Source organism: Moschus berezovskii, chromosome 22 (genome assembly GCF_049115385.1).
Source record: "Moschus berezovskii isolate FMDL1 chromosome 22, NW_MosBer_1.0, whole genome shotgun sequence".
NCBI classification, from domain to species: domain Eukaryota; kingdom Metazoa; phylum Chordata; class Mammalia; order Artiodactyla; family Moschidae; genus Moschus; species Moschus berezovskii.
The window spans coordinates 56,122,340-56,147,697 of NC_142481.1; the positions used below are offsets into that span (position 1 = coordinate 56,122,340).

General features: G+C 47.7%; 1 protein-coding gene across 1 annotated transcript in view; it reads left to right on the plus strand.

The window, feature by feature from the left end:
- Positions 1-25,358, plus strand: part of LOC129547364 (polycystin-1-like protein 2) — a 98,903-nt gene that overhangs the window by 58,373 nt on the left and 15,172 nt on the right. The window contains 12 exon segments of the mRNA XM_088830778.1: positions 3,470-3,700; positions 6,473-6,574; positions 9,436-9,614; positions 11,592-11,738; positions 13,969-14,168; positions 14,862-15,079; positions 15,913-16,129; positions 18,894-18,932; positions 18,935-19,178; positions 20,363-20,567; positions 21,965-22,061; positions 25,035-25,172. Coding sequence (XP_088686904.1) covers positions 3,470-3,700; positions 6,473-6,574; positions 9,436-9,614; positions 11,592-11,738; positions 13,969-14,168; positions 14,862-15,079; positions 15,913-16,129; positions 18,894-18,932; positions 18,935-19,178; positions 20,363-20,567; positions 21,965-22,061; positions 25,035-25,172 — 2,017 coding nt within the window.

The following is a 25,358-nucleotide window of genomic DNA, read 5'->3' on the forward strand; positions in this document are numbered from 1 at the left end:
ATTCAGCAGAGGACACAGACGAGAAGCAAGTGGTGCACATGTGCCGTGATAGCAGTCACAGCAGTTGAAGAGGCCAGGTCAAAGCAGAGCCTCAGAAGGGAACTCAGAACCAAGCTCCTTCGGGCTTTGTTTCTGCTTCCTCTTTGGCTGCCTTGTCAACTCCTGCCTGGCTTCCAGCTGCCACACATGGCAGTTCCCCAAAGTGCAAGAAGAGAAAGGGCTCATTGAGATGTCCAAGACACAGCGTGTTCCCCACACTTGCAGCATGTCCTTGTACCTTGTGAGCGAGACCTGAGTGTGTTGCCCCCTTTGAGAGTGCTCGCTACCAGCGACTTATTGGATCCCCACGTGGCTGACACAGAATGCCCATTGAAGACTGCCCTCTGAGGCCTGAGGCTCAGAACAGGATGGTGCAGGGGCTGGCCGCAAGGAGTCTGCCACTGGACAGACTTGGGTCCGATCCCACGCCATCAGTACTTGCAAGATGACCTTGGACAGGCCCCCCCACCTCTCTGAACTCTCCCATCTGAAAACGGGGATAGAGGATGGCTGCCCCCTCCCACAGGGTGGGCTCTGGACCAGGTTGGAAGTGTAAAGTACTTAGTGTGGCACCTAGCACATAGTGAGTGCTCCACAGATGACGGTGACCGCTGTGTCGGACACTAAGGGTTGGGAGGGAGCATGAGGACAGACGGAGGAGGGACCACTTAGCTACAGGCAAGTTACTGGAAAGTTCCTAGCTTCTGGGCGGAGTCATGGGTTCCAGGTACTCACATGTTTTTAAGAATATACAGATACTAGTGCACACACACACAATTGTGGGGCATACACAAGTCATGTGGGAATGTGTCATATTACCAAAATTATGTTAACCTAATACTGTTAACCTGATGGTCGTTATAGAAATAGATGTTGATACAGATGAGTACTGATACAGAGCCATTTGAAATAGGAAATAGCGACCCACTCCAGTATTCTTGCCTGGGAAGTCCCATGAACAGAGGAGCCTGGCGGGCTACAGTCCATGGAGTCGCAGAGAGTCAGACATGACTGCGTGAACTTGCACACACACACAGAGAGCCATAAATAATTAAATGGGGGGAAAATAAATAAATAGGATCACCAAGTGTGGATGGAAAAATCACCAGTGTCTATTCTCTAAATAACTAAAGAAAGCTCCAATTCTGTGAGCTGCAGACCTTATTAGTGGAGTAAAGGCAGAATTATTGCAAGGGGTTTGAGAACTGTATTGTTCTTTACATATTTTCTCAAAGGATACTAAAGGTGCAGCTTCTGTCATGGGGGAATCTCATGAAGAGTTTCTGGTTTTTCCAGATTAACTTCTGGTTTTCAAAAGGGCTGTCATGCTGGAAAAGAGAAGGAAAACCATTGCCCTCCAAGTCTTTGTGAAAACCCAGGAAAGTAAAATGTTAGGCATAGATCAGTTCTGGCCCCTGGGTGCCTAGTGCTGAGAGGGTCTTGTCAGCGGCACTTGCTTGGGGTTCTTCTCTGAACCAGCACCACCCCTCCTGGGTGTGCCAAGGGTTCCTGTAAGACCCACAGCTGATGCAAAACACTGATCAGGATTGGGAAACAGTAAGCAAACACGGATGTGAGACTCACGTGAACTCTGTCAATAAAACAGTTGATGCCATAGCTGTCAGAGGGGTCAGCCTCGCCAGGAGGTGTGTTAAGGGCAAAAGATAAGAATTATCTGCTGAGGCATGTTTGGGCTGCCACGGGTTCTTCCTCACCAGTTGTTGAGCAAAGAACTTTCCACATGTCAGGATTTTCTGTTGTCTCCTACCTTATCACCTCATGGTGGACCCTGGAATGAAAAGTAGTGCTGGGTTGTGGGTCTGAATGAAATCTACACCCTCCAAATAGCCCTGGGTGGATTGCAAGCTAAGGAAGGCCTTGGCCTGCAAGGGAAGGCTTGCCGCTAAGTGCACAAAGTGAATTAAGAGCCAGATAGAGTGCCCTCCCCTTCCTCATTCCTGTCTCTCTCGCCGCTAACCTCAGTCCCCATACCACAAGGACCCCGAGCCCAAGCTCCATCTACATGCCCCATTTCCCCATGTTTTGCCACAGGAAATGGCAACCCACTCCAGTATTCTTGCCTGGAAAATTCCAAGGACAGAGGAGCCTTACAGGCTACAGTCCATGGGGTCGAAAAGAGTTGGACACGACTGAATGACTTCACTTCACTTCACTGCCACTCTTATGCCCATGGGTGGCCACACCAGTAGCCAGTCCTCCACAGAAGGACGATCCTGAGGAATGGGTCTGGGCAGGCCCTGGAGGAGGGAATTCGGAGGTCCAAGTCCCCAGACCACAGTCTAAAAGTGGGGTCCCAGGGTCAGGATTGGTAAGACAAATGAGGTGTCTGGAGTGCAAAGTTTAAGGTGGGGGACTCTTTCTCAGGGTCACCAAGGATCTTGCCCTGGTCCTTGCTGGGTTGGATGTGCTGTGGTAGGCATGTTCCCTCTGCCCCCACGATTCTTCTCCTGTGCGCAAGGGCACAGCCCTAGGATGGCTAGAGTGGGACCCTTCAAAGCATGAGCCCAGGACAGGGGCCACAGGTCCCTAGGTCTAAAGCGGGTAAAATTCAGAGAATTCTTTTCTATTGCCTAGAACCAGCTTAGGATGTGAATATTTGTCCTTCCTGTTTTCTGGCCATGGTTCCCCTGATCACTACCGTTTTTCTCTTCAGTGTAAGATAACCCACTGTCTCAGCTTGCCAGGGACTCAGGGGGCTCCCAGGATCTAAGACTTTCGGTTTGAGAAGCTGAGAGGTCCCTGGCAAACTGAGATGGGCTGGTCATCCTGAATGTCCTCTCAGCACCTTGCCCGTTGCCTGGCCTGGAAGGCGCACCCTGCAAATACCTGCCTTGTGAGGGACCGCCAGGTGGGAGACGGTGCTGGAAGGGACGCACACCAAACACGCGGCCGCGGCTGCTTCTGGAGGCTGGGGGACAGAGGGCATTTGGCTCTACCCTTAATACTTCCTATCCAAAAAGGCAAAGCAGATTGGCAAGGTGGACATGGTAATGCTTATTATAGACATGTGTGAGAGTTAAGCCGCTCAGTATGCCTCACTCTTTGTGACCTCACGGGCTGTAGCCTGCCAGGCTCCTCTGTCCCTGGAATTCTCCAGGCAAGAACACTGGAGTGGGTAACTATTCCCTTCTTCAAGGGATCTTCCCAACCCAGGGACTGAACCTGGGTCTTGGGCATTGCAAGCAGATTCTTTACCATCTGAGCCACCAGGTGAGCCCATTACAAGACATAATTCACTATACTTAAAAATTAATGTTTAACTAAATAAAAAAGCCCAAAGAGAATCCTGAAGCTGGCCTTCAGCAGTCTCCCAGTCCTCCCCAGGACAGGGTCCACCCTTCACTGCTCTCCTCCCATGGGCAAGATATGCTCCCGGAGTGCTTTTACCAGGGCCTCTTTGGGGTTGCAGGTGGGGCTGCGGACCACCCTCTCACAGACCCACTGCCTCTGCAACCACCTCACCTTCTTTGGGAGCTCGTTCCTGGTGATGCCCAATGCCGTGGACGTCCGCCAGACTGCTGAGCTCTTTGCCACCTTTGAGGACAACCCTGTGGTTGTGACCACCGTGAGCTGCCTCTGCGTGGCCTACCTCCTGGTGTTGATCTGGGCGAGGAGGAAGGATGCTCAGGATCAGGCCAAGGTGAGGTGGCACGACCTACGGGAACAGCAGGGGTGAGCAGTCCCCTTGCAGGAGCTCCAGAGAACGGAGCCCTGGTGGGGAGCTGAGGGGCCAGCTGCAAGTCCAGGCCTTGACCCTGGAGTCATCTCCGGTAAGCTGGCCCCTCAGCCTCATTACCTGTAAAATGTTCTTATTTATCAAGTTACCAGGAGGATTATGAAACTGACCAGTTATTGAGGATCTACTATGTGCCAGGTACTATTCCCACTTAATGCCTACAGCAGCACCAAGGGGGAGGGTACTGATGTTGAGAGTCCCCTAGACCACCCTTGAATTCAATGATTTGCTAGAAGGACACACAGAACTTTAAATAGCTATTATCCTCATGGTTACAGTTTATTACAGTGAAAAAGTGCAGATTAAAATCAGAAAAAGGAATGGTTCAAGAGAGATCAGACAAGAAATTCTAACTGCCCTCTCCCCATGGAGCCCTACAGACAGACGAATTCTTATAGCAACGATGTGCAACAGCACATGTGACGCATTGCCCACCAGGGAAGCTCCCCAAACCTTGGTTTTACTAGGGGTCAGTCTCATAAGTATGGCACCTGCATGACTGCCTTTAGTCTCCAGCAACCACTGCCCCTCATCCCTGCCCAGGTCAGACTGACAGAGCATGGCCCAAAGCTCTCACCACAGATCAGACTGTTAGCACATAATGCCTAGGGTGGCCCGAGGTCCTGGGTAGACAAACACCCTGATCATGCAGAATATTTCAAGGACTTAGAGGTTATCTTCCAGGAGCTTGCCAAAACCAGTCCTTTCTTTGGAATGTGTGGGGTTTGAATAACCCAGGCCTGCACAATACCTCTATCATTTTACAGAGGAAGCAAGAGAGGAGCAGAGAGGGCAATTTTCTAGTCCAAAGTCACCTCCCAGGTGCCAGAATTCAAACCCAGATCTGCCTGATGAATAAGTCAGGTCTGAGGGTAAAAATGAGATCAAACAATAACCAACTGTGACAACAAAGTTCTGATTCTTTTTCTGATACATGCATCACATCTGACCCACAGGAGCCTTCAATGCACACTCACAAGTGAACGAGCACATAAATGAATATAAGAATGCACTGAACCTTTTTTAAATTATTATTAGTTTATTTATTTTAATTAGAGGCTAATTACTTTACATTATTGTATTGGTTTTGCCATACATTGACATGAATCTGCCCCAGGTGTACACGTGTTCCCCATCTTGAGCCCCCCTCCCACCTCCTTCCCTATCCCATCCCTCTGGTTCATCCCAGTGCACCAGCCCCGAGCATCCTGTATCATGCATCGAACCTGGACTGGCGATTCGTTTCACACATGATAATATACATGTTTCACTGCCATTCTCCCAAATCATCCCACCCTCACCTTCTCCCTCAGAGTCCAAAAGACTGTTCTATACATCTGTGTCTCTTTTGCTGTCTCATATACAGGGTTATTGTTACCATCTTTCTAAATTCCATATATATGCGTTAGTATACTGTATTGGTGTTTTTCTTTATGGCTTACTTCACTCTGTATAATAGGCTCCAATTTCATCCACCTCATTAGAACTGATTCAAATGTATTCTTTTTAATGGATGAGTAATACTCCATTGTGTATATGTACCAAAGCTTTCTTATCCATTCATCTGAAGATGGACATCTAGGTTGCTTCCATGTCCTGGCTATTATAAACAGTGCTGCGATGAACATTGGAGTACATGTGTCTCTTTCAATTCTGGTTTCCTCGGTGTGTATGCCCAGGAGTGCGATTGCTGGGTCATATGGCAGTTCTATTTCCAGATTTTTAAGGAATCTCCACACTGTTCTCCATAGTGGCTGTACTAGTTTGCATTCCCACCAACAGTGTAAGAGGGCCTACCCTCCCTACATACAGCAACACCTCTCAGGATGTGAATGGTATGAAACCTAAAAAGATAATAGTTGCCCAATTTATACTGTTGTCTTTGATTTGCCCAAGGGGTTTAACACTTATATTTTAAGTCCCTCAGCTGTAGGTTGGTTCCTGGGGAGCAGACCCTCAGATGGAGTTGAATATGCAGGGTGTTTACAAGTGCTTGGGATCAGCCCCAGGGCAGGGAAGGAAGAAGGTAGGATGGGCAGGGGGAGAAGTCAAGTTGGGATGCAGCCTACTGATTGCTGATTGACCCCTTGAGGAGCTCTGGAATTGTCCTGAACTATGCTGAGAGGCCCAGGTCTTGATCTTTGGCAATGAACCAATCTGTCCTTAGATATCAGCTTCCTGAGGAGGTGCATGACTTTGACAGAGATGACTTGCATCCCTGACAACACCACCTTGGCAACTGAGAAAACAGCCCTCCACTGACAGTAGATAGATCTGGGCAGCTCATCACTGCCCAGCCCTCTGTAGCCTCTGACCAACTCCAGCTATTTATTTTCTGCTAAAACAACATTCATTCTTTTTAAATTTCCTTAGAGGCACAATCTGGTTACCAATGTTATGAGAAATCATTTATGAACAGAGTTTGTATTTATCAGCTCAAACATCAAACATTCTCAGTTCATTTCCAATTTGACTACTTTGGGTCATATTTAATAATGAGTGTATATTTTTTTATTTAAAAAGTTTTGGTTTTCACTTGAAACCCTGCTTTTATAACGAACAGTTCTTACCTGATGCAATGAATCAATAGCAGACATAATTGTGCTTCCCCCCTTTAATTGTCACTCCTGGCTACATGTGTGGTGGATGATCCCACAATGCCATCCTTCTGTTCAGGTGAAGGTCACGGTGCTGGAGGACAACGACCCCTTTGCTCAGTACCACTACCTGGTGACAGTCTACACCGGACACCGGAGGGGGGCAGCCACATCCTCAAAGGTACCTGACTTACAAGGCCCCTTGGTCAGTTAGCATGTGCCACCCAGGAAAGTGCTTGCCAGTCGGTTGTTGAGTTACTTTAGCACACTGGATTTTGTTGTCGGTTTTTTTTTAACTTCTGCTTTTTTGGACAAAAGTGTCTGTTTGCTAGACAAAAATAATACCCTAAGCCCCAATATTAAAAAAGATAAAGGAGGAACCAATCTTTAAAAAGATAAGGGAGATCTGGGGTCTGGTTGGTGCTGCTTCCCTGGAGGCTCAGTTGGTAAAGAATCTGCCTGCCAATGCAGTAGATGCGAGAGATGTGGGTTCAGTCCTTGGGCTGGGACGATCCCCTGGAGAAGGAAATGGCAACCCAATCCAGCATTTTTGCCTGGGAAATCCCATGGACAGAGGAGCCTGGCAGGCTACAGTCCATGGGGTTTCAAGAGTCAGACACTACTTACAGACTAAGCTACCACCATCACTGTACCCACTGGTCTTCTCAGTTAACCCTGCTGCTACTAAAGGATAATTCAAACAGCTAGTTGCTGCTGCTGCTGCTAAGTCACTTCAGTCGTGTCCGACTCTGTGTGACCCCATAGACGGCAGCCCAGCAGGATCCCCTGTCCCTGGGATTCTCCAGGCAAGAACACTGGAGTGGGTTGCCATTTCCTTCTCCAATGCGTGAAAGTGAAAAGGGAAAGTGAAGTTGCTCAGTCGTATCTGACTTGTAGCGGTTATCTGCACTCAAATGTGCTCACATATGCAGAACAGTCAGTAGACCACTACCAATGAATAAAGGGGAAAAAAGAATTTTTAAGAGAAAGGGGAGAAAAGAAAGAAACAATGGCAACCATTTGAAAAAGAACTTTGAATTACAGTTTTGAGGAAAACAGATCAGTTGGCATCCAGCTAAGAGGTCAGGCTGTCCTTGAAAGGCTGACTGAAGGTAGTGAAGCCATGATTTCATTTGTTTATGGATTCTCCAAAATCCTTCAAAGTTTAGTGTGGAGCACACAGCAGGTTGTTTCTGTCATGTCTCAGCATCCTTAGCTAAGTCTGGCCTGCGTCATGGCCTTCATCAGAATGTACCATCCCTCACAGCAGCCTCCAAGCTTCCTTTACTGAAACTGTGCTCCATGGAACATAGTTTGAGAACCACGGATACTGTGTGTCCTGTGCTGAAGAAAGTTCCGTTGATTTTTTTTTTTTAATATTTATTTATTTTGCTGCACCAGATCTCAGTCGTAGCTTGCAGGATCTTCCATCTTCATTGCAGCATGAAAACTTAGTTGTGGCATTCAAGATCTAGCTCCCTGACTAGGGATGGAACCCCTTGCATTGGGAGCTCAGAGTCTTAGCCACTGAACCACCGGGGAAGTCCCTCCATTGTTTTTTTAAAAATGATATTAGGCTCCATGAGAGTATGGCATGTGTCCACTTACTTTTTGAGTCTTATTTAAATCTTATTTTTACTTATGTATACATTTATTTTTATTTGAATTAAATAAATTGTTTTAAACTGCTGCACCTCCATGCCTCAACCAGCTATCTAACACAGAGTAAGTGCTCAGTAACTATTTGCTGAATAATTGCAGGAATCACTTTCATCCATCTAATGAAACACCCACCCCACTTCTGTTTGATACGAGGAACTGACCTTCCTAGGAATGAAAGAGTGAAAGTGTGTGATCCACAGGCCATTTCATGGCTCCCCTTTTCACTTTTCAATGGATACTTCTTAGTTGGGTTCTCCTGGCATAGCGGTTCTCAAATTGTTGACCCCCAGGAATGGCTGGTAATTCTGGAAGTGGTTCTGGTTGTCACAATTTGGGAGAGGAAGAGATGCTACTGGCACCTAGTGGGTGGAGGCCAAGGATGATGCTAAATATCCTATAGCACACAGGAAAGCCCCAGAGCAAGGGATTATCTGACCGAGAATGTCTACAGGGGAGACTGCTTTAGAAGCTGACTCTGAAACAGATTCAAGCACAAGTAGTTCATTTGAGAGGGGATTCCAGGGAACCCCATAGGGGAGTGGGAAGCCAGGTAGGGAAGGGAAGGAACAAAGAACTCATAATCAAACCCACTACCCCTGTGGGCAACTGTAGCCCAATCCCACTGGGGAACTCCGGAAAGCAGTGAAGAATGTGGGCCTCAAAGTTATCCCAGCAGAGGACTGGGGAAACTGGGCTGCTTATCCACCAATCCCACAAGTCATTGTGGAAAACAGCTTGCAGGGGCCATTAATTCTCTGCTATCTTCCACCTGCTGCTCTGACAGCCAAGAAACCCCCAGGGCAAGAGACATAGCAGCTGGCAGTGGGACATGGGAACACCACAGTGGTGAGGCTGAGGGACGGATATCAGTGGGGCATAGTGATACCTGCTGTAGTTGTTTTGGGCTCAGGTAATCAGGCATGGCCACCAGCAGCACCAGCAGGGCTTCAGAAAAATACAGATTCCTGTGCCCACTATTCTTGGTAGGTCTGGATGGGGCCCGGGAATATGTATTTTCAAAGTAATGGACAATCATTCATTCCTGCCTCAAGACTGGGAACTTTGGGAGCCCTGAGAATATAGTCATTAGGGAGAAAAACCAGTTCCTGCCCTACGGCCCTTTCAAATAAATAGACAAGAAGTCTGAAAAGTTCATCAGGAAGCATTTTATGGGCACAGTTCATCTCAGAGATGTACATACAGATAGTGTGACCCCAAATCTTCATACAGCTGAAAAATAACTCAGGCAGGCCCAAGGTGGGAGGCGAGGAGGAGAAAGGGCCGAGCTCCGTTGGGTTTCATTGGTTTTCAGACACCTCCAGTGAAACCCCGGGCTCAGTTCCCATGCAGAGTTGGCCACTCCTGGGGTCTGGGTTTCAGGTGACTGTCACCCTATATGGCCTGGATGGAGAGAGTGAGCCCCACCACCTGTCGGACCCCGACATCCTGGTTTTTGAGCGAGGGGGAGTGGATGTCTTCTTGCTCTCCACCCTGTTTCCCCTGGGGGAGCTGAGGAGCCTGCGACTATGGCACGACAACTCAGGGGACCAGCCATCCTGGTGAGTCAGGGGTGGGCAAACCACGGGAACCTGCTAAGTGACAGGTCCAAGGCTGGGCACTGTGCACGTGCTGCCTTGCCGGGCCTCATGAACCTCTGTAAGAAAACATAGAATGGATCCCTATTTCACAGATGAGGAAACCAAGGGTCAGAGAGGCCCACCAGCCCACAGGCCACACATAATGCTCAGTCTCTCATTTAGCTCTCAGTTTCTGCATCTATAAAATGGGGATAGATGCCTACTCTAATGACAAACCCTGCCCAATATGAGGAGAGTGGATGAGACACTGGCTGATTCTCCAGGAGAAGATGTGAGAACGGCTCCACCGCAGAGCACTAAGCTAATTCCTCCTGTGCTTTCCTCACTGGATGCTCACTGACCTTCTGGGACAAGTGTTGTTATTATTCTTGTTTTATAAGTGGGTGAATCTAAGCTTGGGAAAGATTAACTGACTTGCCCAAGGTCACACAACTGGCAAGCTCAGAGCCAAGAGTCCTCCCCATTTTGTCTGAGGCCCAGATGAGTGGCCTCCAGCCCAAACACTCGCCGGTGACTGGCAGCTTTCAGAAAACACAGCATTTCAACCACTGTCATTAACTTATCTACAGGATTAAGACCCTCGGCTGATGGTTGTTTCCTAGGATGCAGACTCTTGAGATGAAGTTGAATATGGAGGCTGTTTACCTAAGGGATGCCTGGGATCAGCCCCTGGACAGGGAGGGAAGCAAGCAGGATGGGCAGAAGAGCTTTGATGCAGCCCAAAGATAGCTCAGCCGACCACACAGGGAGCTTTGGAGCTGTGCTGAGTTGGGTTGAGATGGCCAGGTCTTGATCACACCCAGGCACCTCACCCAAGGGGCACTGGATGTCAGCCACCTCAGGAGGGTGTGTGACCTCAACAGAGGTGGCTCTTACATGCCTGATGGGGACTATCCTCCATGAAAGGAGAAAATGCATGCCACGAGCTTCTTAGCATAATCCCCACTGTGCAGTAAATGCTCAATAAAGAGTGCCTACAGGGCTTCGCTGGAGGCTCAGTGGTAAAGAATCCTCTTGCCAAGGTAGGAGACAGGGTTTTGATCCCTGATCTGGGAGGATCCCATATGCCTCAGAGCAACTAAGCACAACTTCTGAGCCTGAGCTCCAGAGCCCTGGAGCCCCAATTACTGAAGGCCGAACGCCCACGCTCCACAACAAGAGACGCCACGGCAATGAGAAGCCCACCTACTGCAACAAGAGCAGCCCCTACTTGCTACAACTAGAGAAAAGCCCGCACAGCAGCAAAGACCCAGCACCACCAAAAATAAAAATAAATAGAAATAAATAGAATTATTTTTAAATAAATAAAACATAAAAGTAGATAGTTAAAAAGAAAAAAAGAGTGCCTATTGATATCATTAGTCTCATTTCCCCATAAGGCAACACAGAAAACAGCTGCTGCTGAATCTGACCTCCCAGCAGAGGCAAGATGACTTCATTTCTTCCCTGGGCCTCAAAGATCTAAATCAGATTTGATGATCACCACAGAGCTCTGAGTCCCAGATAGAGGGCAGGCCCATTCTCTGGATGGAGGCCCAGGGGTGGACCAGATTTTTGTGCTCAAGCCTGCACCTCCCTGGACACACAATCCAAACAATGCCACTTTCCTTGCTTGTATCAGGATGGTGACCCTGGGCTTGCTGCCCTACATGAGGGTTCACAGTTTCAGAACGCACACTCTTGCAGCATACCTGTGAAAACTTGGCAGCCTCCAAGCTAGTGGTCTACACTAACTGAATTCCCCACATGAAACCAAATTCACCCACTGATTGGGGCATTTTGATCAAGGCACTAACAGCAATGAAGAAAAATACAAAGTCTCTTTTTAGGAGTTCTCATTCTTGGGCTCAGGTCTGCAATATCTTAACATTATCTTCAAGGGGTCCAAAGACATCTCATCAGCCTAACATTATCCTCAAAACTGTGGGTCCCCTCCAGGTATGTAAGCCGGGTGCTGGTGCATGACCTGGCAATGGACCGGAAGTGGTACTTCCTCTGCAACTCATGGCTATCCATCGATGTTGGAGACTGTGTCCTTGACAAGGTATTTCCGGTGGCCACGGAGGAGGACAGGAAACAATTCAGGTACTGTTCTTTTTTCTTTAAAGCAAATGCTCTTTTACTTTGTTATTTCATCTCTAGAGGAGTTGCATCATAATTCAGTCTTAGCCAAATAAAAGCATGTTTCAGCTTGCAGGTCTGGGTAGCTCTGAATGTGTGACATTAATGACTAATCAGTTTTTCTTGCTGTGATAGAAGGGCCCTGGAGGGACATGGACCCTTCAAGACAGAATTATCTTCAGGTGGTGATAACAGTTATGGAACAGTTATCCAAATTTCCTTACACGTGTCACAGAATAATACTTTCTATACGAGTGAACAGACTGATCTGAATGGCGATTCTATGTCTGGCCACCTGGAGCCTCCCCTTCACATCGTTTTACTCGATGAATTTTCAGCGTCTCCCATGCTTTACTCACTCCCTCATCCCCTTTCCTGTCGTGCACCCTTCCACATCTGTTCCCAGACACACATAAGCAGATACAAATGTACATGCCTGTACACCCACACACACAGGACACCACATATTGCTGTTCATCTTGTATCTTTTAAAACAGCATGTTATTCTGAATATGTTGCCTTTTTTCTTTTAAAGGACTTCCCTGGTGGCTCAGATGGTAAAGCATCTGCCTACAATGCGGGAGACGCGGGTTCAGTCCCTGGGTCAGGAAGATCTCCTGGAGAAGGAAATGGCAACCCACTCCAGTATTCTTGCCTGGAAAATCCCATGGACAGAGGAGTCTGTAGTCTACAGTCCATGGGGTCGCAAAGAGTCAGACATGACTGAGCAAATTCACTTTCACTTTTCACTTTTTTCTGTAATAATATATCATACACATTCTTCCAGGAGGGTCAAACTTCTGAGTCAAACTTTCCTTATTGGCTGCATGATATTGCACAGAATGGATGACCCACAATTCTACACACGGGCATTCGGTCTACTTCTAGTATATCTACCGAAAGGCGACATTTCCTCCCAGCTGCCACTGGGAGTGGCTCAGCCTCCAAGGCGGAAGAAGTCTGAACCACAGAGACTTGGACCCTAACAGAGGCATAAAACAGATGTGGGCACAGGTCATAAAGTCCCACACGCCTGCTGGTCACTTGCTGTGTGACCTTGGATAAGTCACCACACCTCCCCAGGTCTCAGCTTCTGCATCTGAAAACTGACCAATTCAATGTGCCTACCCCATAGGGGGCCTTGGGTCCCATGGAACGATGTAGTAATGTGCTTGGCACACTGTGCCGTTCAGGCTCAGTACTCAGTTCCAGGAGCAGATCTTATCTCCAACTGCATCAGCACACGTGATGCCTAGAAACCTGGCAACAAGCTCTCTGAAGACAGGAGCTTCTCATCCCTGTGAATCCCTGGGGCCCAGCAGACAGCCTGGGACACGGCACTGGGGGATCAAATATTTGCTGAATAAGACAAAGAACATGGACAATGTTGTTGGCAACTGACCTATCTCTTTCTTCATCCTTCCTCTGAGTCCAGGGCACCCACACTCCCTCGAGTGACAGTCAAAGTATTGTACAACCCTGGAGGGTGCTGGCACTGACGAGTCAGAACAAGTGACAGCAGGAAATCTCTGCTCTGGACACTCTATTAGCAGAATCTGCGGCTTTGAAAAGCTCCTGAGGTTGAACTACATTCTACTCACAGGGAAATAATACAGATCCTTTACGAGAATGTGATGCCTTTTCTGAGCCCCTGTCTCACAATTTTTACTCTCTCGACTCACTCTGAATCCAAAACCTGGGATTTTTAACCACTATTCTCTAATGCTCTAATTAAAACAAAGCAAATAATATTAAGAGTTATATTATTATATAAAAATTATAACAAAAATTATTGCTAACACTGATGAATACTTACCTGTATGTCAACTACTTTGCCAAATGCTTTTATCCCTTTTAATCCTTTCAACAATCCAGTGAAGCACTTTCTGTTATTAACCGCCCCACTCCCAAATTACAGATAAGTTAACTGAGGTACAAAGAGTAAAGTAACTTGCCTGAGGTCACACAGTAGGTAAGAGGGCTCCAACCACTCTGTCCAGAGTCCCCATCACTAATTCTAAATGATGCTACTATGATGCTGTATTTCTTCTATAACAGAAAAAAAAAAAAAAACAGATGAAGAATTTTAGAAACAAATCCTCCCTCTCAGTCCAGAATTGCTCCAAAGAGACCAGGCTTCTCCCCTATTCCTGTCTCCCTAAATGCCTGTCACTCTCCCCTGGTCTGTCCACAGCCACCTATTTTTCATGAAGACCTCCACAGGCTTCCAGGACAGCCACATCTGGTGCTCCATCTTCAGCAGCTCAGCTCGGAGCAACTTCACACGTGTCCAGAGGGTGTCCTGCTGCTTCTCACTGCTCCTCTGCACCATGCTGACCAGCATCATGTTCTGGGGTGTCCCCAAGGACCCAGCTGAGCAAAAGATGGACTTGGGTAATTCCCACTCTCAAGGCATGGAGATCAGGGTTACTGGCAGTAGACATGAGCTGTCAGTGCCCTAGAAATGCCATGCAATTCCAGAGGTCTCAAGACTACCCTGAAGTTCAATAACTCATTAGAAGGACTCAGAAGTCAGACATGCCATTATACTCATAATTATTAGAGAAAGGATACAGATCAAAATCAGAAAAGGGAAGAAGCATGTGGGGCAGGATCCATGGGAGACTAGGCACTGAGCTTCCAGTGGAGTCTGGATGGTACTCACTCCTTCAGACAGTGACATGTGATCACATGTGCAGAGTAATGCCAACCATGGATCCTCTCTTGAGTCTTAATGTCTAGTTTTTATTGCGGCATGCTAACATAGACATGGCTGACCCTGGATGACTGACCTAAGACTCCAGCTCCTCTAGACATTGAGGTGATACAGGACAACCAAGGCCCCCACCATAAATCACATTGTTAGCACAGAGTATACCAGATGGCCCAAGACACCAGGTAAACAAATACATGCCCACCAGGCAGGAGATTCCAAGGACTCAGTGGTCACCACCCGCTGCCCCCCAGCCTTGGAGCCATTCAAGGGGCAGACCTCTCTTCAGGCAAGGTTAACCCTTGCTGCACAGCCACATTCTGGGAAGGGTGGAGGGGACTCTCTCCTTGACCCCTGCCCTCTATCTGCCCCAGGTCAAATCGAGTTCACCTGGCAAGAAGTGATGATTGGGCTGGAGAGCTCACTCCTCATGTTCCCCATCAACCTCCTGATCGTTCAGATCTTTCGGAATACCCGTCCTTGGGTGGCCAAGGAGCAGAACAATGGGAAATGGGACAGGAGGCGCCTCAGCCTGGCGCCCTCACCACAGCCCATGGAGGATGGCCTTCTGACGCCTGAAGCAGTGACCAAGGCAGGTTTCAACCCCGGCAGCATAGGGGGACTTCTAGCCTGGGAAGAAGTTGGGGTGGAGACTGGGGTTTGAGGCCAGAAATCCATGTTGTCTGACAGCATCGGTCACCAAGATTCATCAACTGCACACACATGCACGTACACATATGTGCAAACACGTGTGCACAACATGTACACATGCATGCACACACACATGCTACATGTACACACATTCACACAAATCATCGATACACCCACAAACATGTATAGATGTACACAGTGTGCACCTACACAGTGTACACATGCACACACACACACACACGAATGCTGACACACATGCCACATGTACACATTCATATACACCACACATCTACAACACACACACATACAAACAACACACACACATCTCCGCACACACGTACACACATGTGCATGGATACACGTGTTTACACACATGTACACATGTGCAAGCACAGACCTACAACATACATTCACACATGCACAGATACCTTTTTTGAGTATCTATTCTGTACAAAATATGATACTTTCACTACAGATCATAGGCTGGAAGTACCCAGAAAGAATTCTCTCTATATTCATGCACTCATTAAGCATTTATTGAGCACCTACTATGTGCCACACTTTGAGGACTATAGCCTGAAATGTGTCAGTTGAAATCCTAGAACAGAGATTTTATGCAGAACAAAACAGAAGCTCAAGGTGGTCCAAGGTGATGTCTCAGTAGGCAGACCTGGGATCAGACCCAGACTGTCCAGCCCCAGAGTGAGTGCTCTTGATTACTCTGCTGTCCCCTTACCTGTAGCTCACATCCTGTTCCCACTGGGTGACTTGCAGGATCTGTGGAGACTTGTCAGCTCCCTGTTCAAAGCTCTGAAGGTGCCACCCCCTCTCTTGGGTTGGGACTCCACAAACTCAATGAACATCAACCAACTGCTGGCCTTGATGGAAGATGTCATCTGTCGACAGAACAAAGCAGGGCAGGTCTTCTCGGAGGAAGTCAGCCAGACAGAGGCCCCTTTAACACTCACTCTTGGATCAGTGCAAGTAAAAGGTGAGTCTTGGTATTTTTCTGCATAGAGGGGGCATGTTGGAACCAGGTGGATGCAGGACTGAGGGCCATGTCTGTATCACTAGGGGGTCAAGAAGTCCTCCCAGGGTCTCCCTCACCAGCCTCCACTCCAACCACTCACCATAGCCTCCCTCCCTGTCTTGCAGATATCCTGGTCTCCACATAATTCCAAGGTGCCTTCCCATGAAGGCCTGTACACATTGTTAGTCTTCTGATCTAGAATGTTCTCTCTCCTCTCTTCGCTTGGCTAATGCCTACTCAGCCTTTATTCTTGGTTGATATGTCCTTTCCTCAGAGGAGCAACTCAACCACTCAGCCCACAACAGGGTCTCCAGCCACGTGCTCTTTAGCCCTTAAATATCTCCTGCACTGCTTTCACATTGCTTGTTACCGAATCATGAATTATGTGGAGAGCTGCACATGTGGACTGCACATTATCCTGGTCTGAACTAGTCTGACTCCCCTCTTGCCCCTTTCCACCTAGATCTCTGTCTCCAGTGCTTAGACCAGTTGTCCAGCAGAACTTCTCAGAGTGACAGAAATGGTCTATGTCTCCATTGACCAGTATGGCAGCCACTGGCCACAAGTAGCTATTGGCACACTTGAAACACGGCCAGTGTGACTAGGGAACTAAATTAGTTTTATTTTAATTTAAATAGTCACACGTGGCAAGTGGCTGCCATATTGGGTGGTGTGGCTTAAGAATGCTGCCATTTTTAACACACAAGGCTGATTACTGTCCTAACCTTGTTTAGAATACAAAAATGGGCTCTATAGATTAGGGAGTTTGAATTCATAAGTCTTCTGATACAGTGAATTAAATTTTCTGGAGTGAGGCCTGAAATCTGCATTTTTAACCAGTCACTTTGGTGACTGTTGTGTGGACTGAATGTTGAGAGCCACTCCCCTCAAGACAAGGTCCCAGTTCCTTAATGGAGCACTCAAAGCCCACCTGGCCAGGCCCATGCTGACCCCATGGTCAGCCCCATTTTGACCTCTGTGTTCCAGCCACTCTGGAGGATTAGCCCCAGAAAGCTGGGCTTGGGCTACCCATGAAGGTCATCCCAGCAGGAGCTCTGCTGATGTCCCCACTGGACACTTGGTCCTGTTTGGGGGTCTTTGGGGGCATAGACATTCACAGCATGGGCCTTAGAACAAGGACTCTGGAGCTGGTCAAACCTGGGGCTCTCCCACATGTAAGAGCAGCTGTGCAGCTTTGGACAGCTGGTCAACCTCCCTGAGAAAACCATTTCCGCCCCCCCCCCCCATAAAATGGAAGCATTGATCCAGCCCTCTCCTGGGCTGGTTCTGAGGACTCAGTGAGATTATTGGACACGTGACCTGCTTAGACCCAAGACTGACACAGAGCAGGGATTCAGTAAGTGATTATCACTGGGAGTGATGGCATCTTCCGGAAACACTGCCAGAATGCTTGCAACACCAAGGCTGTTGATGCTGGAAACTAACTGTGGCATGCATCAGTGAGGGAGGCCCAGGAAGGAGGGGGAGGTAAGAGGCCTGAGTTGAGTCAAGGGCGGCAGGGTCTGTGTCTCCATGCCTTTGCCCACACAGCTGGTCTGAGCCTCTACTTTCTTCACATCACTTATTTTCTCAGTCACTTCTCACTCATGACTGGAGAGGGGTCCTGGAGCCAGGGTGCTCCATCGTGCCATCTTTTGTATCCAGTTTCATGCACCCTTTATGAAAATGAACTCTGGTCCAGACCTGGGCCCTTCTTGCCCAGGAGAAAGCCCCGGGGGTGCTGGTCTCCCATCTCAGGGTCCAGGGACCCAGGCCAGGCTCTACCTGGAGAGGCCAAGCTTCCCTTAGAAGGTATGGGTAAACAGTGGAAAGGGTCAAAAGTGTGTTTTTCTTGCATGAATATGTTTTACCTCGGTAATTTAAGACATAAAACACCTTTGTTCTTTTAAACATTTTTTAGGAAACTGAAATTTAAAGAAAAGCACTGCAGAAGAACATTCAGAAGTAATTAGGGGAAACTTTTTCATTGGTTGTTTCATGCTGTTAAGGAATTATTATTAATTGCTTTAAAAATTGATAATGACACTGGTTTTGTTTTTAAAAGAAGCTCTTTCCTGATACAGGAGAATATTTAGTGTCAGGACATGGGGCTTGGAATTTAGGTGAGATATGACTGGCCATGAGGAGATAATTTTGAGCAATGGTTACAGGTTCATCTCATTCTCTTTTTTAATTTAAAATTTTTCATAATTAAAAAACTAAAAACAAAACATCAAGACTTCTACCATCTTTGGCAACAGGCAAACCTGGCTTCAAATTAAAATCTTGTACGTATTAAAATATTTGCAGATGAGAGAACTCTGTGTTTAGGATTTGCTTTTTATATACTCCAGAAATTAAAAAAAAATTGAGGAGCAGAGACCAGACTGCCAAAATGTGAGTATATGCTGTGGGAGGGCAATAGGTATATTATTCTCATCTCTACTATGTGTAAGGAAATTTTGAAAATGCCCTTGATAAAAGACTAGAAGTGTGTGTGTGCTCAGCTGCTCAGTCATGTCTGATTCTTTGTGGACCCATGGACTGTAGCCTGGCAGGGTCTTCTGTCCATGGGATTTTTGGGCAAGAAGAAGTACAGTCAAATCCTAACTGACCATGTGGGCTGAGTACCCCATCTTTCTGAATCTCAGATTTCTCACGGCTTGGCATATTGTAAGTGCTCGATGTAAGAAAATCATCACCAACACTCCTATTTCTATTGCAGGCAGTCTGCTCTGTCACTCAGCACCAGCTGATGCTCTTTCTCTCCTTGTCCTCCAGAAAACATGCCATGCCCCAGGCCCAAGGTGGGCCCAAGTGATGCCTGGAAGAGAAGTGCCTGCCGGCAGTGTCTCTACCTTCAGCTGGAGCACCTGGAGCAAGAGCTGCTGCTGCTGGAGCCCCAGGGCTCCTCCCAGGGTCAGAGCCACACCAGGGCACTAGGGCAGCTACAGACCCTGAAGGGCTGTCTGCTGACACAGGCTGGAACCCTGCCCCCAGCACACTCCAGGTAATCCACTCCCCTGGGTATTTCCAGCCTAGGGGCCTGCCTAGAGAGTATCCTGGGCAAGGTTATTCATCCAGATCTCTCCAGGAAGCAGCAACTCAGGACACACACAAATTCAGGGAAGAGGGTGTTGGACAGCGTGATTTTACCAGATGACTGTAAGAGCCCTTTGTATAACGTTTTGCAGTTTATAATCATTTTCACATGGCTGCTTCGAGGCTGCACACTCTTGGACAAGCCCCTCAACCTCTCTGAGCCAAATTTTCCCTATCTATAATAGGGAATGATAACACCTATCTCTTGGTCCAAACCTAAAAAGAATTTAAAAGGGCTTGGCCCATAAAGAGCAGTATCACCCAGGACATCTACAAAGAATACGGGCTAGGTGTGGAAGGGCCTGGAGACAGAGTCCTCTCCAGAGTCCCTTTGACCTGGCATAGTAAGCATTTGGTTACCAAACATTTGCTTTCATCTCCAGGTGAACTGCCTTCTTCCCCTTTGAGGTCCCAAATTTTAACCCACTTCTCAGATGCCACAGAACCTTCAGTTGTCCTTGGGCCTTAAATTCTTCTGAAGCCCCATACATATGTAATTAAATTTGCTTTTTCTCCTGTTAATCTGCCTCATGTCAACTTAATTTAAACCAGCCAGAAGAATCTAGAAAGGGTAGAAGGAAATTTTCTTTTTCTTTCCCAAGAATAGCTCCATGACTGAGTGAGAAAATGACCATTTTTGAGATGTATCCTAAAGTAATTGGCGATAATTTTATATTATGTATGGAATTCATTTTTAATATTCTGGGGAAAAAAGCATGTGGAAATAGATGAAATAAGTTTGACAAGGTGATGCTTGTTGAAAGTAGTTGATAGGGGTTCATTCTACTCACTGATTTTTGTATAATGGGGAATTTTCATAATGAAAACAATTATATAGTACCAGCTTTCTAGGCTTCCCGTCTGTATAAAGCAGTCTGTATGGGGACTGGCTCCTCGTAAGCATTGAATAAAGGTGACCTCAATAGCATATGTGTATGTATGTCAGACAGAATACCGAACAGGACAGAGGAGAAAACTGAGGGTCTGAGGGGTCAAGGAGCTTGACCAAGTCATGCAGCTGGTGGAGGTGGAGTAGGGCTTGAACTGGAGCCCAAGTGGTGCCACACTGATTATATCCACCCTCTCTTGCAGTTCCTTGCAGGCAAGCAAGCTCCCTCGAGGCCTGCCCTGGTGGTGTGTCCTGGTGGGCTGGCTCCTGGTGGTCGTCACAAGTGGGGTGGCAGCCTTCTTCACCATGCTCTATGGCTTGCACTACGGGCGGACCAGCTCCCTCAAGTGGCTCATCTCCATGGCCGTTTCCTTCGTGGAGAGCGTGTTTGTCACCCAGCCACTGAAGGTCAGGACCTCTGTGGGGCTGCCCTCATGTCCTCCTTGCCTCTGTCCATGCTTTCCCTCCTGCCAGCTGCTCCCTCCTTAGGCTTCAGCAGTTCCCTCATCTGTTCATTCAACAAACCCAGCTGCAGTGCCACTTCTGGGTAGACCTGGGGCAGGAAGGTAATTACCAGGATAACCCATGCTCCCTCAGGGCCAGATGCTGGCATCTCATCATCACTGTCACCCTCGGGAGGGTCCTCACCTCCACTTTACAGGTGGGAAAACCTGAGGTAAAGTGGACGTGAGCTTGAGCAAACTCTGGGAGGTGGTGAAGGACTGGGAAGCCTGGTGTGCTGCAGTCCACAGGGTCACAAAGAGTCAGACAAGATCTAGAGACTGAGCAACGACAAAAGAGGTCACGAAAAAATCTTGCCCGAGGTCACATGTAAAATAGGAGTGACATATTTCCTCAGGGCTAGGATGCTTTTGATTGTGGCATGTGCAACTTACAAGAACTTTATCTTCAGAAAATAAAAACACCAAGTCATTAAATGTGGAAATACACTCCTATTCCTGAAAATGTAAAATTATGCAAGTGAGCAGTCAGAATCTCTGAACCTGGCCTGGAAGAAGCCAGGCGGTAGGAATACTGGCATGGGGGAGGGGGAAGCTATAGAAACGAGGGAACATTTATAGAGAGACTTTTTCTACTTCCGTGGTGGCTCAGATGGTAAAGCGTCTGCCTGCAATGTGGGAGACCCGGGTTCAATCCCTGGGTCGGGAAGATCAACCCACTCCAGTACTCTTGCCTGGAAAATTCCATGGACGGAGGAGCCTGGTAGGCCCCAGTCCACAGGGTTGCAAAGAGTCAGACATGACTGAGTGACTTCACTTTTCACTTTCACTTTCTTTCTACCTATGAGGCATTGCAGAATCTTCCTCACCACCCCCCCCAACCCCAAACAGCTCCTGACACTTGCCCCAATCCAATCTGAGAATATTAAGAACAGAGTCTTATGCTTCTATACTGTGGGTGCAGAGACAGTGTAATGGGAGGGATTACTTCATACAGAAAGGGAGGGGCAGACAGAGGGAGGAGGCAGGTGTATATGCTAGGGAGGTGCTGAGAGGTAACAGAAAGGCTGAGCAAAAGGAGAGCAGCGGGTGGGAGGGCTCAGGGAATGCTAGAAGCAGGGTGAGTTCAAGGATTTGCCTGTCTCGGCCTGGTTGGTGACCAGGCGCACGCACACTTCGTGACCATGTGCCCTCTCTGCCGAGGACGGGTTGGTTCCCACCTGGCTGCCCCAGAGCATGGCTCCTGTCCCAGGACACCAATGTATCTCCCATTCTACCCAACTCAGACCAGGAATTGACAGAGTTTCCAACACAGGCTTGGGGTTCACGGTGGGTGTTTTCCAGGTGCTGGGGTTCGCAGCTTTCTTTGCGCTGGTATTGAAGCGAGTGGACGACGAGGAGGAGCCTGTGGTCCCCCTCCCAGGACGTCTCTCCGGCCCAGGTAATGATGCCTGGGTGCAGGCAGGGGGCTGACGAGGCTGAGAAAGCCCCACAGAGCCCAGCCACTGGGTGGTCCTGGGCTCAGACCTTTGCTTCCTATCAGACTTCAGCCCTACTGGTGGGGCACCCCCAGACCATCCAGGGACAAGCGCCTCCTCCTCTGTCTCCTGAGCAACCTCATTCCCCCCCATCCAAGCCTTTCTGACACCCAAGCATGAAGAGGCACCATGGGATCCGTGTTCGGCAGGGGCCATGATCCTCTGTGTAATACCAAGCAAGCTTTCCTCTCCAAGGTTCAGGTCATTAGAGAATTAAAATACAAGTTGTGGGGGTGAGGGGTGAGGATGGGGGATAAGAGTGTTGTAATTAGGCTTCTCAGACAAGGGTCTGCAAACAACAGCCATGGGCCCAAATCCAGCCCAGCTCCTGCTTTTGTAAAGCATTTTAGTGGAACATAGCCATGCTGCCTCTGATCAGAGGAGCCCATGACCAGACCTCTTCCCCCTAAGCTGACCTCTCACTTTCCAGCCAAAACTCCTGAGGGTGCCTACAATAAGAGAATTACAAAAAACAAACAGGCAAACAGAACAGAATCAACACTCTAACAGTCTATGCAGAGATTCTGACTCTCAAGGAAAAACAAGAGCAAACAAAAGCCCATATTCCTACATCCCCAGGCATAACGGTAACCTCCTCAAGGGCCTGGATCCTTCTGTCCTCCAATAGGGTTTTGGCTTTGCAGATCCAAAAAGTCCATTAAAACCACCTTCCAAGTCAAAAATTAATTTTCTCCAAAGAGACGTCAGCCTCCCAATCAATTAAATATTCATCGGTCATTCCTTTGGCATTTATCCAGGGAGTACTTGCTGTGTTTCAGGCAATACACTGCCTTGGGAACATGATTTACATAAAATCCAATCACTGTAAGTGTATAATTCATTGATTTTAGTAAATTTATAGAGTTGTGCAACTATCACCACAATTCAGAACAGCTGTGTTACCCCCAAAAGTTCCCTTTTGCCTGTTTGAAATCAATCCTTGCTCTCCACTCAGCCCTTGCAACACAGCACTGACTGGCTGGAACAGGTTACTGCTGTTAGAATGAAGGGCATCTGTGGTGTTAGAGGTAAAGATGTAAGAGATGCAGGTTTGATCCCTGGCTCAGGAAGATCCCCTGAGGAAGAGCATGGCAACCCACTCCAGTATTCTTGCCTGGAGAATCCCATGGACAGAGTAACCTGGTAGGCTACAGTCTATGGGGTCACAAAGAGTTGGACACGACTGAAGTGACTTAGCACACTTGGAATGAACAGCCCATTTGGGAGACACACTAACAAATAAATGTACAAAACGACTTGTAAGAAAGAATCAGGAGGGTAGAATAAGAGGGTGCAGGCCTCGCTGCTGAAGGGGCACCTAAGCTGGCTCCCAGAGGATGGGACAGGGAAGGACTGAACACTGAGTATGTGCAAAGACCCTGAGGTGGAACCATAGCTTGTCATTTTATAGCAGTTACTGACAGGGTGGCTAGAGCATGGCGATCTGTGTGCCTGTGAAGGAGTGGTTCAAGATGAAGGCAGAGAGGTGGGTGAGGACCAGGTCATGCAGTGCCCTGGGGCAATGCTGGGGCTTTGGAGTGTTTTAAATAGGAGATTTGTGATTTTAGGAAGATTACTATGACTGCTCTTGGAGACCAAAGGTAGTAGGTCAAAGGTAGAAGTGGGGAGGCCAGTAGGAAGACGTAAAATGGTCCTAGACTGGGGATGGCATGCATTAGCAGTGGGGATGGACAGAGGGGCGTGGATCTAAAAAGACAGTTGGGTCGATATACCCATATCAGACTGCCTCTAAACGGTGTTAGTACCAAATGCAGACAAGGATGCAGAGAAGCTGGAGGACTGATATAGTCCCAGTGGGAATGTAAAATGGTACAGACACTCAGGAAAACAGTTTGGCAGTTCCTTTCAAAACTAAAAATGGGTTTACCATTTGACTTGGCAGTTGCACTCTTGGGCATTTATCCCAGAGAAATGAAGACTTATTTTCATACAGGAATCTGTACACAAACATTCATAGCAGTTTCATTCGCAATAGCCAAAAGATACTTAGCCACTCCAAGGACTCTACCCAAGAGAAATGAAAATATGTGTCCATACAAAACATTCATAGACACACTATTCTTAACAGCCCAAACCAGGAGTAATCCAAATATCCATCAATAGGTGAATTAAACAAATGGTAGTATGTCCATTCAACAGAATACTCCTCAAACATAAAAAGAAACTAACTACTAATATACACAACATGGATGAGCATCAAGTCATTACGCTAAGTAAAAGATGCCAGATACAAAAAACTATATACATATGACTCTATTTATATGAAAATTCTAGAAAGAAAATCTATGGATACAGAAAGCCAATTAATGAGGCTGAGGGTGGAGATAGTAGGAGTAGACACCAACTGCAGAGACGTGAGGGACCCTCTAGGGGTGACAGAAGCACTCGAAAACTGGGCTGTGGTGATGGTGGTACAGCGTCATAGATTTACTAAAATCACTGAATTGTAGGCTTCTATAGGGTGAGCTTGTGAAAATTATAGCTCAATAAAGTGGTCTGAGAAAGAAGATATTTGGAATTAGACATAACAGGACTTTGAGATATTAGATACCCTCATCTTTCCAAGTTTGGGCAGCACTGAGATCCACCTTAGAGCTCAGGAACACAGGAAGACTGCATCCAGCCATCAGTGAGACCACAGTGATGGGAGGCATCTGCTCCTGGAGAAGAAGGGACAGGACCCTGGGCACCGGGATAGCCCAGGCAGAGGAATGGAGGGCAGCGTCGGGAAATGGCTCCTGAAGAGGGGGAATGATGGGTCCCGTGGTACCTGGAGGGGAGTCTCTTGGTTGTAAATGTACGACCTGGCTCCACTGCCTATTTGGGGGACTGCTCTTATGCCTTTCACTTCACAGACCCCTCTGCCTTGTTCCGAGCACGAAGAAACAGCAGAAGGGATATCTACCAGCCACCTCTGGCCTCTGACGTTGAGAAGATGAAAACCATGCACCTCAAGGAGCAGAAAGCGTTTGCCTTAATCAGAGAAATCTTGGGTAGGCAGCCAAGATTACCTACGAGCGACCTTCCCACTTGCTGGTTCTTAACACAGACTTGAACAGATGTGGTGCCATCTCTTTTTCTTTTTCTACTCTTCTTGTTCTGTTTATTCATTTGGTTTTCCAGGCATTGTTCATCTCCTGATCAGTGTTCTAGATGTCTCTTGAGATGTGCATTCACGT